The 16,658-nt window shown below is 38.3% G+C and overlaps 1 protein-coding gene across 1 annotated transcript in view; it reads right to left on the reverse strand.

Moving 5' to 3' along the window:
* grin2ca (glutamate receptor, ionotropic, N-methyl D-aspartate 2Ca) overlaps nt 1-16,658 on the reverse strand; it is a gene marked incomplete at both ends in the record, with an annotated part of 105,332 nt that overhangs the window by 67,985 nt on the left and 20,689 nt on the right. Inside the window, 1 exon segment of the mRNA XM_084329496.1 lies at nt 222-820. Coding sequence (XP_084185622.1) covers nt 222-820 — 599 coding nt within the window.

Raw genomic sequence — 16,658 nt, forward strand, 5'->3', positions numbered from 1 at the left:
CCCATCAGAAACGTGTCCTCGCTGAGGTGTCCTGGAGGTTCACCAAGCTAAGGCAATCACCATGTAATTGCAATGTCGCAGGTTCGAATCTCAGGCGGATGATGACACCGTCGCTGCGTTTCCTCATCCCTCTTCTCTTCCCTCGTGTCTCCCCTCATTCTCTATCATACCGTACGATACATCGGGAATAACAAGAAGGAAAAAAAAACGCTCTCACTCACCTGAATAGAGTGTCATTGGTGGTGGGCCTGACCGGGTTGTGACAGTCGCTCTGGCCCTCCGGTATGTAGCCTCTCTGCTTGTGGAAGCTCTGCACCCCCTTCACCACGATGGCCACCCCGTCCCGCACCCTCTTCCTCAGGCTCATCCTCCAGCGGTCCGTGATGATGCTGATGATGCCCACGGGGAAGCTCTCCGGCGGCAGCACCTCCAGGTTGCCCACCGCCAGGCTGGGGAGGATCCATATGTAGCCCGGCCCCACCAGCCCGGCCTCGTCCGCCATGGCAAACAGGTACTCGGCCTCCTCGTGCGAACAGTAGACGAGCAGCACCTGGGAGTCGATCTGCTGCAGGAGCCGGCGCGCCCGGATGTCGTTCAGGCCGTCGGCGGTCATGTCGAAGGTGAGCACGTCCTGCAGCTCCCACAGGAAGTAGCTGGTGTCGGTGAAGGACTTGATGTAGTCCACGTAGGCCTCGTAGCCGGGGTAAAGGCTGGTGATGACCACGAAGCTGTCCCAGTTGTACTCCTCCATCACCTTGAACATGCCGTGGATCTGCTGTTCGATGGAGGAGCCCAGCTGAAGGAAGGTGGAGCCCTCACCCTGGAGGTGGAGAAATGGGAAGATTAATCACAAACTGTACACAGGTACTTAGTCCCATAGATATATATATATATAAACACTAGATGGCTCAAAGCGGAGTCTCCCGCGTAGTTCACCGGCGGCCATCTTGCTTGAGTGGACTACTGCTTTAAGTGATGATCTGCACTAACAAAAAATACTCTTAACTTGCTGAAATCTTGACGGATTTACAAACGGTTTGGTTTATTACAAACGTTATTATCGTGATTATTGCTTGGAAGAATTTTTCTCTTTTTTCATATGAAAGTCCATTATAAGTATGCAGTATGATAACTACATCTCTGACGTTTTTAACAAACCAAACGTTTGAAAATTTAGCAAGTACATGCACCATAGACATGCATGTTATGAGTGGGCGTGCTCCAACCCACGCAAGATGGCCACCATGTGGCAACGTTGGTCTCCGTTGGCCAGCAGCGCGGGTGAGTCATCTAGTGATATATATCTATGCTTAGACCACTCAGTCTGCTCAGCTAATATCAGCTGTAAACAGGTAATTTCAATTTAAGCCCCAAAAAACTCTATTTAGTGCCCGAGCAAGACCACTTCATCACTTAGAGCCGCGTGTCTCCTCTCGCCACGCCCAACAACACTGGCCCTCTCCCGCGCTTTGGTCTTGGTCTCCGCAGCCTGTTCTCTCTTTCATCTCTTTCTGTTTGCGAACGCCTCTGCTTGACCTTGAGGGGGAAATATGAGAGCGCCGCTCCTGTCGACTGCGTAAAATAAAGTGTAATAAAGTGTTCTGCCGGGTGCGCGCAGACTGTGGCAATCTTTCAACAGACTGTGGAACCAGACTGTACACACACACGCGCACGCACGCACGCACGCACGCACGCACGCACGCACGCACGCACGCACGCACGCACGCACACACACACACACACACACACTGCTGGATAGCTGCTCTTTCAAAATGTCTTGTCATGCGGTCGGGTGGCAAACACAAGGTAATGAGGCAAGATGTGGGCATCGCACATTTCCAGACAGCTTTCAGTCACAAACGGTTCCATTATCATGAGGTGGTGGTCAGTGGAGAGGAGGTGGTTTGTCAGTGATCATTGGCGTTTGTCAGTGATCATTGGCCCAGTGAGTTGCAGTAATCAAAGACAGCTTTGTGATAGTAGAATTCTAAATATGGACACAAAACTTTTCTGCCAATTCCAGTTTGCTTGAAATGGCACTTGGCTACAGTACTGAAATAAACATTAAAACTGTGCTAGGCGAGTAACAGTTGCCACAGACTTTTCATTGGATTTCCTACAAATTGGTGAGTGTGAAACTAACTGTAATTATGTGCCCTTAATCCTAACCCTGACCTTAACATACCTTAACGTTAATCTAACAATAATATTAACCGCAATGTGACAAAGAAGCTAGAAATTGGTGTACAACTTTTACTACAAACCGAGTCATGAAACTGGTGAGATACAATTATTATTATTATTATTATTATTTATAAAAACACAATTTGATCTTGAAAAAGTGAGGTTATAATCAGAGTGCAGCCTTATATTCTGGCCAATAGAGTGTTGGGCTAATCAAGCTAGGTAAGCTAGCTACTGTACCATAGCTAATGCTTACAACTCTTGTAATAAACATTTATTTGACCAGTGTTGGGGTAACTGTAGCTACTTCACAATGCATGTATTAATTCAAACCTTTACAGTTCAATGTAAGCTCGATAATGAAAGTAGTTAAACTAAATCCTAACTACTCTAAAAAGAAATGCATTTGTCAAACTAAAACTACATTGCATTATCACAATCTGAGTGTGGAATCGTATGTAGTTACACAGAGCAACTGAAAGTGTGGGTGTGTTTGATTTAGGGACTAGGGCAGACAAAACCGTACGCAGCCTGAGGGTGTTTTTTTAAGGAGAGGACTGGGAGCAGTTGTTGAGGTGGAATCAGGAAAATGCAACATTTCCAGGGAAATATGTAGTTTGTTATTAACAACCTAAACTATGAAATTTGAATGTGGTTACACTAATACCAAACTACTGCAAAATGTAGTTAACCTCTTAAGCCCGACTGTTTGACAAAAGTAGCGTTTTATTTTTCAAACGTATTCAAGTATAAACATCATAACCATGTCACAACAGCAGTTATAATGTATATGATCATCAATACGTTAGTTTACCAATAGCTTAAAGTGTTATTAGATAGATTTTCATTTTTGTTTTGGTCTTGTTTAGTTCGCGAAAGTCGACCATTTTGGAAAATTTGAACGTCGGGAATTGTAGTTTTTTGTGGCCATTGTAGAGGACACCGAGAGCTTTCGATGAGCGTTGGAATTTTTCCGAACAACACTTCCCAAAAGCCTCTATGGGATTTCAAGCAAATTACTTCTGTATGCATTTTTTTAATATCTCTTATTATTCGGGATAATAAACTACAACACTTAACGTTATTGATTGAAGCGCAGTTAGTTTCTCTTCCCTATTTTTAGCATGTAGCAACCATTAGATTTGAAATTAGTTTAAAAACGGTTGCACCCTGGGGCGGCCTGGCAGCGCAGCGGACTAAGCGCTCGCCTACCAACGCAGCGACTCTGCGATCGAATCCAGCTGTCAGCGATACCTCCGGCTTGGTCAGTCGTCCCTACTAACACAATTGGCAGTGTTAGCGGGTGGGAACCCGGTGGGGTATGTATCTTGGTCATTGTAAACAGCGACTCCTACTGGTCGGTAGGGTTGGGCACCGAAAACCGGTTCTAATTAGGAACCGGTTCCTAACTTCCGGTTCTGGAAGTTTTTTTTTTACTTTGTTAATTAATACCCTAGTTACAGTACAGCAAACAAATTAAACTGTATCAAGTCAACTGAAAATGTGAATAGTATGAAAAAAACGTAAAAAAAAAAAAAAAGAAACTCCTGCGAAATAAGCTGTGACCTGCACCTCAAAGAATCGGAATCGAGAATCGTTCAGAACAGGAATCGATATGGAGAATCGGAATCGGAACCGGAATCGTTCAAATCCAAACGATGCCCAACCCTACCAGTGGTCGTCGGGCGCCTGTTCAGATCTGGCGGAGATAGTGTGATCCTCCCACACGTTACACTCCCCCGGTGAGAGTCCTCGCTGTCAGGTGAAAAGAAATGGCTGGCTGACTCCACATGTATCGGAGGAAGACATGTGGTAGTCTTCTCCCTCCCCAGACCGACAGTAGGGGGAAAAAGCGCGCAACGACCAAGAAGGGAATTGGCATAACGACTAAATTGGGATGGGAGAAAAATACAGAAAAAAGGGGGAGAAAAAGTTGATAAAAAATAAAAACGGGGGGAGCTCCAGTAGCTCACCACGTACCTCGGACGCTATTTCGGCGTCGGGGACAACCGTGCGCGTCACGGATCTGGGGTACACGAGTTCGACTCCCGGACTCGCCGTATTTTCTCAGAGTGTCTTTCCCCCGATCTATACCCCATTCAACCTGTTTCTGTCGGTCATGCTTGACCAGAAAAAGCGATAAACGCTAAAAGAACCAGCGGACTGGTCAAAGTTTTAAAAAAAATAAATAAAAACGGTTGCACCCTGATAAAAATAAAAAAGCTACTGTACAGTCGATTTCATTATCTGTTCTTATGCACGCCTGGTGATACTAAATCCAAATTGAACTCGGGCATTTGAAATATAAGATTTGGCACAATCCATAAATGTGCGAATTGGCTATAATAAGGTAATTTATAAGCCTGCTATTCTATATTCTATAATAATATTTCAAATTGCATTGGTCCGGATGGGAGAATTCAGTACTGTATCTACAAAACCTTCTGTTTAATCATCTTCCCTTTATTCATTTCCTTCGATTTTTTGTACACATGATCGCAAGAAGGTACTGTCATTATTAGCATGGTGTTATTCACTGTCAAAGATGCAAAGAAAAATCATAATTCATATTCTCCTTTGTTTCATCACAATTTAAGCAAGCCTAGTAATAGACACAATATTTCTGACACTAGGAATACATTCACTGAGGTCCATAGATGTCCCTAGATACCAAGAATATGCAAATGGACCTTGTAGAAGTGGAGCAATATTCCATTTACTTAGGTATGTATTTTAGGCGTATTTTCAGAAAATAGGGCTCCGGGCTTAAGAGGTTAAACTAGTCATTGAACTACATGTACTGTAGTAAATTACTCCCCAACACTGCATTTTACAAGGGAGGGGCAACGTCCCACACTAAGTAACACATTTTGAGCAATTCTGATGAACATACTGTCTACAAGATTATCACAGTGCCAACACCCAATCTGCAGCGATCAGTTGAGACTCACGACTCCTGAGGACTGTTTGGGTTAACTGAACTGGGGTTATATATATCGGCTGCCCCCCCCCCCCCCCCCCCACTGCCCGGCCCCAAGGAAGATTCGTTCCCATAAAAAACAGGACATTCATATTTGAGGAAATGGAATATAATTGTAAATGATACAGTTCTTTTCAATTAAAATGTTCAATTTAACTATTAATTTAGATGACACTGGCAAGTCAACATAAAAAAAGGAAAGATGTATTTTTCATTGGGTGTAAATCCCACAGCCTCCTTGTCGTTGAGCCACATAGCCCCTTACGTGACTGCGATCTGCAAGCCAGGGGCTTTTTGTATCCGCAGTCACTCTCAGCTATGCCGCCACCAGGCTCATATTAAGTACCAAGCGCTGAATTCTGAGCTGGGAGTGGGTCAAAAATATATCAGATATGAATTTCAAAGATACCCAGCGTACAATATGGGTTTAACACAGCTTTACGGTGGGGTCTGGAAGCTCGGAGTTGCTAATAAACAGTTTAAATCATTGTTACAAAATGAGTGGTACTCACAGACCGAACGTCCATTTCCGCCGTTGGTGTCACAGCGCATGCGCACCAGGCAGCCAAATAGCGGCAGAAGAAGAAGACGCCATCTTGCCAACGTTCGCTCTGTGAGTACCACTCGTTTTGTAACAATGATTTAAACTGTTTATTAGCAACTCCGAGCTTCCAGACCCCACCGTTTTATTTAATTTTTAATTTTTTTTATTATATTTTTGACCCACCCCCAGCTCAGAATTCAGCGCTTGGTACTTAATATGAGCCTGGTGGCGGCATAGCTGAGAGTGACTGCGGATACGAAAAGCCCCTGGCTTGCAGATCGCAGTCACGTAAGGGGCTATGAGCCACGTTGCTTGGTGAACAATAAAGAGCACCGTAAATCATCTGCAGCCGCAACGGGACAAAGTTGTAAAAACAAAGTTGTGTTAAAAGTCTATCGTTTTACTGGCCACGCGGGGATGTGCGTTTTCATGTTCAGGTAATGCTGAGATACCTATAAACGGGAATTTAATAATATCATAAAAGCGTTCCATTGTCTTTGCCTCCAAAATTAAAATCAGCAATGGGACACTTTAATTGTCCCAACTTTCAATGGCACACTAAGAGAGTATAGTCGGCCTCCACCTAGTCTGGCTTCCTCCCTCCCCCCTCTCTCTAACCTCTCTTGTGCCTGTTTGGTAAAGGGTAAACGGTAAATGGTGCATTTATATAGCGTTTTTATCCAAATTGCTTTGCAATTTTGTTCCTCACATTCACCCATTCACTCGCCCGCCGACAGCAGAGGCAGCCATGCAAGGTGCCAACCTGCTCATCGGGAGCAATTAGGGGTTAAGTGTGTCTTGCTCACAGAGCGGGAATCGAACCGGGAACCTTCTTATTACCCGACGAACACTCTACCTCCTGAGCCACCAATGTCGCCCTAATGTTTAGAGTGTCCAGTCAGGTGTTCCTTTATTAATCCCCTTGGGGAAATTCAGGTGTCATAGCAGTATGGGGGAGGGGAGGTACAGGCAGGAACAAATATAATCATAGAAATAGTAATAATATAATAGAACATAATAATAATAATAATAATAATAATAATAATAATAATAATAATAATAATAATAATAATAATAATAAATAATAATAATAATAATAATAATAATAATAATAATAATAATAATAATAATAATAATAATAATAATAATAATAATAATAATAATAATAATAATAATAATAATAATAATAATAATAATAATAATAATACTAATAATACTAATAATACTAATAATAATAATAATAATAATAATAATAATAATAATAATAATAATAATAATAATAATAATAATAATAATAATAATAATAATAATAATAATAATAATAATAATAATAATAATAATAATAATAATAATAATAACAATAATAACAATAATCATAATAATCATAATAATCATAATAATAATAATATAATAATAATAATAATAATAATAATAATAATAATAATAATAATAATAATAATAATAATAATAATAATAATAATAATAATAATAATAATAATAATAATAATAATAATAATAATAATAATAATAATAATAATAATAATAATAATAATAATAATAATAATAATAACAATAATAACAATAATCATAATAATCATAATAATCATAATAATAATAATAATAATAATAATAATAATAATAATAATAATAATAATAATAATAATAATAATAATAATAATAATAATAATAATAATAATAATAATAATAATAATAATAATAATAATAATAATAATAATAATAATAATAATAATAATAATAATAATAATAAAATAATAATAATAATAATAATAATAATAATAATAATAATAACAATAATCATAATAACAATAATCATAATAATAATAATAATAATAATAATAATAATAATAATAATAATAATAATAATAATAATAATAATAATAATAATAATAATAATAATAATAATAATAATAATAATAATAATAATAATAATAATAATAATAATAATAATAATAATAATAATAATAATAATAATAATAAATAATAATAATAATAATAATAATAATAATAATAATAATAATAATAATAATAATAATAATAATAATAATAATAATAATAATAATAATAATAATAATAATAATAATAATAATAATAATAATAATAATAATAATAATAATAATAATAATAATAATAATAATAATAATAATAATAATAATAATCATAATAACATTAATCATAATAACAATAATAATAATAACAATAATAATAATAATAATAATAATAATAATAATAATAATAATAATAATAATAATAATAATAATAATAATAATAATAATAATAATAATAATAATAATAATAATAATAATAATAATAATAATAATAATAATAATAATAATAATAATAATAATAATAATAATAATAATAATAATAATAATAATAATAATAATAATAATAATAATAATAATAATAATAATAATAATAATAATAATAATAATAATAATAATAATAATAATAATAATAATAATAATAATAATAATAATAATAATTAATAATAATAATAATAATAATAATAATAATAATAATAATAATAATAATAATAATAATAATAATAATAATAATAATAATAATAATAATAATAATAATAATAATAATAATAATAATAATAATAATAATAATAATAATAATAGAATGGTGAGGGTCTGGTACCCGGGCTTACACCGTTTGTTGGAAATGGTCCGAATCAAAAGTGAAATTGTTACTTTTGTTGCAGTATTTATTGTTTTGGTTATGGTTCACATTGCCAATTGACAAACAAACCAAACTTTCTAAACAAAACCATGTGATCTCGCTGGTCAGTCTTTTTTTGAATCCCATACCTGCCAACATTAGACTGTGAAATAGGGACATGTTCAGGGGCTTCAAACATTCATGAATATTTCTTTAATATTGTCAGTTCCTTTCCTCAGTAGTTCCTCATTCCTTTTCGTCGGGGGCTGTCTGTGCAGACATGGACATGTATAGGCTACATCTGGAAACACATATCCCCCATACAAACCCCATTTAATGTCACTATACAAGTTAATTAGCTTGTTGCACAAATGTTATGAAATATTATACATTTTCCAATTCACTGTCAGTAATTAATCAGGGATAATTCCACTGAGTCCCTGGCACTGATAGAAAATCAGTTTCCATCGAAGAGGATGTTTTCAAACTAATAATAATAATAATAATAATAATAATAATAATAATAATAATAATAATAATAATAATAATAATAATAATAATAATAATAATAATAATAATAATAATAATAATAATAATAATAATAATAATAATAATAATAATAATAATAATAATAATAATAATAATAATAATAATAATAATAATAATAATAATAATAATAATAATAATAATAATAATAATAATAATAATAATAATAATAATAATAATAATAATAATAATAATAATAATAATAATAATAATAATAATAATAATAATAATAATAATAACAATAATAACAATAATAATAATAATAATAATAATAATAATAATAATTCATTACATTTATATGGCGCTTTTCTAGACACTCAAAGCCACTCCCCACAATGTAGGGTGGAAATTTCCTCCTTCACCACCACTGGTAGCACCCAACCTTGGGCTACACAGGCTCAATGGCTGCCATACACTGGCACCAGGCACACATCACACGACACAATGGCTGAACGGCTCAGGAGACAGGGATTGATATCAGCCAATTAAAGGGAAGGGATGATTAGGTGGTCTTGATGTCAGAGACCTGATTGCGAATTTGACCAGGAACATCGGGGAAGCCCCTACTCTTTGCGATAGGCGTCCTGGGTTCTTTAACTCATTCACGGCCAACCATGTAATATTACGTGTTTACTCGCCAACCGTTGGGCGCCAAACACGTAATATTACGTTTTTAGATCCGTTGATCTTTTTCCTCTGATCCGTTCTAAATCATCATCCGGGTCATTCTAGCCTTCCCTGGGTCATTTTGTATGAATTAGAATTGCAATGCCGATCGAATATCACAAGGTGGCAGTATCATCTGTGTCTGAAGTTGAACTGGAATTCATTTTTTTTTGGTAGGGCTCCCCCTCCTGCTTGAACAGAGATTCACATTGATCACCTTGAAATTCCGTTGCCTAAGCATATTTTACCATCGAAACGTGTATAGACATATACACTGGTAATCGCGATGGCGATGCGATCACTTGGAATTATTCTTTTTGGAATACCTTCTGGCTAAGGTAAGGTATATTATATGTCTATTTTACCAAACCTAAAACCTGTTTTTCTAACGATCACAGTTCTGTGTTTCACCGGACGTAAAACGTGCTCGGCAAACACGATCACAGTTTTGAGTTAAAACGATCTATGAGAAAAGACTTATCTTGGAAATGTGCGATGTTTAGCGTGTAATAAACTACAAACTACAGTGTGTAGAAACAAACTATGTTGCACTGTCAGCTTTGCAGCGTCTGTCAAATGAGCCACACCAATAATAAAGAAACTTGAACTTGAAACCATTGTCTCCACAGCTATAATACAGAACACACACACAGCCCTGCAAACATAGTGAAACACAGCGGTAACGACTATTTTAAGCTGGCCATCTAGCGGTAGAGATGAGCGGTAACAGTGTTGTGAAGAAGGCACGACAACGCCTCTACTTCCTCAGGCGCCTAAGGAAGTTCCAAGTCAGTCAGAAGATCCTTAGGAACTTCTACTCATGTACAATAGAGAGCATCCTGACCGGCAACATCACCTCCTGGTTTGGGAATAGCACTGCACAAGACCGTAGCAGACTACAAAGAGTGACACGTTCAGCCGAACGCACAATTAGAGGGGGGCTTCCCACCCTCCAGAACATTTACAACAAGCGGTGCAAGGGGAAGGCTAAGAGAATTATTAAGGACTCGAGCCACCCGAACAACTGCCTCTTTGAACTGCTGCCGTCAGGCAAGCGATACCGGAGTCTTATGGCGAGCACAGAAAGACTCAGAAGGAGCTTCTATCCCCAGGCCATCAGGCTGCTAAACGAACAATAATCGCTAAACGAACAATAATCACTATGCAACAACCATCAAATGCACACAGCACACACACCCACACGCACACACTCACTCAAACAAACAACACACTGCAGCACCCACTCTCCACACTTTAGATCACACAAACACACTTACACTTTATATTTATTGATAAAGGATTTGCACTACAACTCGTACACCTACTGTGAATTGTACCTAAACTGCACCTCGTCCATTTATGCCTTGCACTATATAGTATTGTATATTAGTACACTGCACAGTATTGTATATTGTATGGTAACTACGTCTACGAACATTGTACATATGTCTAAACTGAACACTGTGACCTTTTTTTTTACTTCTAATTTTTACTATGTTTTTATTTCATACTTATCTTGTCATGCACAGTCTCTGGAGCGCAACAGTAAGAAGCATTTTGTACAAAAGTATTCTGTACTTCTGTATGACAACTATTAAAGAAACTTGAGAAACTTGAACTTGAACCGTGGCTGTGAAAGAGTTAACGACCAAGATTCAGTCAGGACCTCGGTTTAGCGCCTCATCCGAAGGACGGATATATAACAAATAAGTCTTCATTCAATGTTAACCACTACAAACCGACGCAAATCATTCAATAATCAATTTTACTATTTTATTTTCCGTTTATTGCAGGGCACAACAATTGCCCCCACTCTCCGTACACACACAACCCGCTGTGCCAGGACAAAGATGCATTAGACTGGATTGGAGATAAGCTTCAGGGCTGCTGCATAGATCCATGCGGGGAACAAGGATCTTATGCAGGTTAGTCACGGAGGAGGTCGAGACGACGGTATAAATCTAATCATGTTCGCCACTCTCTGTCCCACAGCAAATCTGTCAAAGTTATTGCCTTATATTCCCTGTTCCCACCACTGCCACAGTCTCGAATCTATTTCCTCCAGGGCAACGGAATGCTTGAGGCTTGGATGTTTAGTCCAGTATACTCTGTGTGTGTGTGTGTGTGTGTGTGTGTGTGTGTGTGTGTGTGTGTGTGTGTGTGTGTGTGTGTGTGTGTGTGTGTGTGTGTGTGTGTGTGTGTGTGTGTGTGTGTGTGTGTGTGTGTGTGTGTGTGTGTGTGTGTGTGTGTGTGTGCGTGCGTGCGTTTGTGTGTGCCTGCCTAGCGCTGTGTCTCTCCGACAACAACACCCCCAGGCTATAATCTGAGTTGAAGTCCCCTGGACAGAGTGATCTCAGCGGCTCAATTAGCAGGGCACAGACAGACACCATGTTCCACCACCAGCCTGGAGCGCCACCACAGGCTCATCTAGTACAGCTGGAGGCAGAAGCAGCCTCAACCCAAAGGTTCAAGAGTTCCTTTCTGTCTGTATTAGACTATGGCGATGTGATCTATATGCAATGCATGCTCCTTGCTCCCTGCTAAAAAAGCTGGATTCTGCGTACCATACTGCCATACGTTTTGTAACGGGTGCAGGCTCTCGCACCCACCACTGCACTTTGTATCAGTCCTTAGGATGGTCCTCTCTGTATCAAAGAAGACAATCACACATGTTGATTTTTATCCATTATCCATTTTTATCCATTTGTCATTGCTAGGTAAGCTGCCCTTATCTCCAGACTTCTGCCCTTTTATACTTGCTTTTTTAATACCAGACGAGCAGCAAATGGGATGCTTTTAAATGTTCCTTTGATGCAGTCAGAGCTTGGTAAAGCTGCATTCTCCCACTATGCTCCCTTTTTATGGAATACGCTGCAAGTAAAACTTTGTCTAGAGGCACTTCCTACTGTAAATGCTTTTAAAGGTATGCTACGATTAGCCCTTCATAAAACATGTAATTGTTTTACCTGATGCTATTGCTGATGTGATTATGCTCCTTGCCACTGCACAAATGGCCTTCTGTATTTATATTTGAATTGTATGTTTTTTTGTTTAATGCCCTGTTTTATGTTGAAACTTGTTGTGTGCCATGTTTGTCAGGACTCCCTGGAAGAAGAGATCTTGTATCTCAATGAGACATTCCTGAATAAATAAAGGATAAATAAAAATAAATAAATAAAAAACCCTGTGGTTTCTGTGCGCACAGGACCGTGCCGGGGCGGAAGGTCACAGAGTACTTTTATTTGAGTACTGTATGTACGGTAAGTAGGCTTTGCGCGTTTGAGGCATTTGTACTTCACCATTTAGAAAAGGGTTGAAGTGTTGAGTGAAACGGTTAACCCTATGTGTATTGTCGCAGTGAAAGGGTTAACCGTTTTGGTAGTGTGGCAGTGAAAGGGTTAAGTCAATATCTATAAAGGGGCAACTGTGTCCCTGAGCTGGAAATCAAGAGTGAATTTGTGATGTCATCAAGTGACAGTGACACCATTTGGAGTCTGTGCTTTTGCGATGGATTAGTAAGTGACTATGTCGGCTCACTGAATTCTTGTTCTCAAGCTTTTACATCCAAATGAGTTTTGTTTAAATGTGGGCCTTGCAACTTTGAATCAGAAAATGTACCCATATCCCAGGTGACTGTCGTGTCCTGGGAGTAGTTTCTCTTGACAAGTACAGGCAAAGGGTACAGGCCGAAACGTTGTGTTTATTTGAATTAAACTTGGGAACACTACAGACGGTGTGCTGACTTCTTTTTGCAACTTTACAGTAGTATCTCTTAGTCATCATCTATGGCGCATATTGTTGTTCTTCTTAGCCAGTTCCGGATGCGCTTCATTGGGAAAGACCGTTCACAAGTTGCGGTGCCGACGGCAATGAAGGAAACGTTTTCCGTAATTTGGATCTCATCATGCTTTGAAAACAATGTACATAGTTTCCACGGTTTGATTAACTCTGACTCAGTCTCATCATGCCCTCTTAGAGCAAGCCCTTGGCCTCAGGTGATCCAGTGTTATGCCAGGCGGCATGTAATTTGGAATGGAGTTCCAGGTCTTGGCAGCTCTCACGAAGAGGGCTGATTTGCTAAATGTACTCCTTAATGGAAATTAGCGTTAGGAATCGAATAGACGCCACCCGGTACAACAGTTCTGAACCCGAACGCAGAACTGCAAGTTTGTTGGTAAAAGACTACACGCAAACCTGGAGGTTTAAAATAGGAAAGTGGGGGTGGGGCTAGAGTAGACCATGGAGGATTTTGAAGACCAGACTGGCATCGGTTAGTTTGATGATGCGGCGTGATTGGTTACTGCCTGCAGTCTGGCATGTTAACGGCCACCACACCACACCTACTGGCATTGACACCTTGGTTGGCCGACCCTTGCGTATTGTCACCACCGGGCTGCAGCAGCCCACACACACACAATATCGTAGCCTAGGCTTCCTATAATAATGCGCAGACTGGGTCGGCATTGCCTCCCCTGGCCTTATATACGCGCCGCCTATGAGTGCAAGGGTTAACCGTCTGTAGTGTGGTAGTGAAAGTGTTAACCCTTTGTAATGTGGTAGTGAAAGGGTTAACATTATGTAGTGTGGTAGTGAAATGGTTAACCATTTGTAGTGTGGTAGTGAAAGGGTTAACCTTATGTAGTGTGGTAGTGAAAGCGTTAACCCTCTGTAGTGTGGTAGTGAAAGGGTTAACACTTTGTAGTGTGGTAGTGAAATGGTTAACCTTCTGTAGTGTGGTATTGAAAGGGTAAACATTCTGCAGTGTGGTAGTGAAAGTGTTAACCCTTTGTGTCGTGTGGTAGTGAAAGGGTTAACCTTCTGTAGTGTGGTAGTGCAAGGGTTAACCTTATGGCGTGTGGTCATGAAAGAGTTAACCTTCTGTAGTGTGGTAGTGCAAGGGTTAACCTTATGGCGTGTGGTTGTGAAAGGGTTAACCTTCTGTAGTGTGGTAGCGAAAGGGTTCAAATGTCCCTTTAAATGAAACTAACCGCAAGATACAAAAGTCGCGTTCTCTACCCACACAGAAGCATCCGTGCCATCCTGACCTGACATTCCGTGCAACGAGGGGAACGGCTCCCTCCTACCGCTGGTCAATGGTCTCTACCTACTGTACACACCCTCAGGATCCCTACGCTCTACATCTTCTGGCTGCCTGAGACCCACTCCTATCGGGCTCATGGGGGGTCATTGAAACGATTATGAAACTATTCTCTGTCCTGGCTCCACGGTGGTGGAACGAACTTCCCGCCACAGTCAGCTGAAATACGCCCAATTTTCCACCGACAACTAAAAACATGCAAAAAAATGTATTACAAAATGTATTAATTAAAAAGATTAAAACAGTTTTGACTTGTATCTACTATGCTACTATGTCTATACTACTAGGGTTGGGCATCATTTGGATTTGAACGATTCCGGTTCCGGTTCCGATTCCGATTCTCCATATCGATTCCTGTTCTAAACGATTCTCGCTTCCGATTCTTTGAGGTGCAGGTCAAAACAGGTCACAGCTAATTGTGCAGGAGAATAAAAAAAAAAATTAAAAATCTTAAAGGGGAACTATCTTATAAATGGCCTTTTTGAGTGTTTAGCATTGTTTCCTAGCTATGTGAACTTATATTAATATGATCTATGTCTCAAAATTCTCATATTGGCGCATTCTTCCAATTCTCCTCTCACAATATTCACCTTCACTGAACTGAGTCATTTGAAAATGTGCGCGATATGTGATGTCAGAAAGACACCGCTGCATGTTAATGTTCAGGCGAACACGACGCTGCGCAGTGGTTGGAGCCCAGGCTCAAAACAGCTCGAGATCTTGAGGTAGAAAAATGCTGTTTTTGAGGACTTGATTAGAAATACAAAACAATGAATAAAAAAATATATATATTACAGAGGTGTTCCATAGACTCACAGGAATTGTGTAAAAGTGCCCAAATAGTGAAAGAAATAGTAAAATAGTTCCCCTTTAAATTTGTTTCATACTATTCACATTTTCAGTTGACTTGATACAGATTAATTTGGTAGCTGTAGGCCTACTGTAACTGGGGTATTAATTAACAAAGTAAAACAAATAAAAAAAATATTAAGAATCGAAATCTGTCATCACATCACGTCAGTCAGCGCTGTTCCCACTGTGGGCTACTGTATATAATACTGTAGTGAATGTGTGTAGAATGTTCAAGAAGATTAAAGGCCACAGCTACAGCTTAGCTTCTCAAGGCAAAGATCACGCTCACGAGGGCATAATGTGCAGAATAGCTTGTAAATCTGTTTGCAAACACAGACGTAAAGATGCTATGCTGGAGTCCAAACTAAGGCTGTCAATCTATTAAAATATTTAATCTGATTAATCTCATGATTGTCCATAGTTAATCGTGATTAATCGTGAATTAATCGCATATTTTTCTGTTCTAAATCAACCTTAAACGGATATTTTTCAAGTTTTAATACTCAACTAATCAACATGAGGGTCAACAAGTGCTTGCTTTATGCAGCCATTTAACACAAAAGGATGACCCTCATGCATTGCAAATTTGCATCAAATTCAAAACAGAGTGATGGACAAAATAACTTAAAAGAAAATAATAATTTAAAACAATGAATAAAGTGTGCATGAAATAATAGGGGAAATAAAACTTTAGGAACTTGTTACATTCACCCACATTTGCAGCTCTCTTTCTCTCTTGCCCCTTCCTCATCTCACCCCCCCCTCTCTCTCTCTCTCTCTCTCTCTCTCTCTCTCTCTCTCTCTCTCTCTCTCTCTCTCTCTCTCTCTCTCTCTCTCTCTCTCTCTCTCTCTCTCTCTCTCTCTCTCTCTCTCTCTCTCGCTCTCTCTCTAATAATAATAATAATAATAATAAATTGTATTTGTATTGCACTTTTCGTTCACTAGGATCCTAAAGTGCTACAGGGTTAAAGCATACTTAAAAAATAAAATAATTATTAATACAAAATAAAATACAGTATAAAAAATCTCTCTCTCTCTCTCTCTCTCTCTCTCTCTCTCTCTCTCTCTCTCTCTCTCCTCTCTCTCTTTTCTCTCTCTCTCTC

The sequence above is a fragment of the Notolepis coatsorum genome, assembly GCF_963971535.1.
Source record: "Notolepis coatsorum genome assembly, chromosome: 14".
NCBI classification, from domain to species: domain Eukaryota; kingdom Metazoa; phylum Chordata; class Actinopteri; order Aulopiformes; family Paralepididae; genus Notolepis; species Notolepis coatsorum.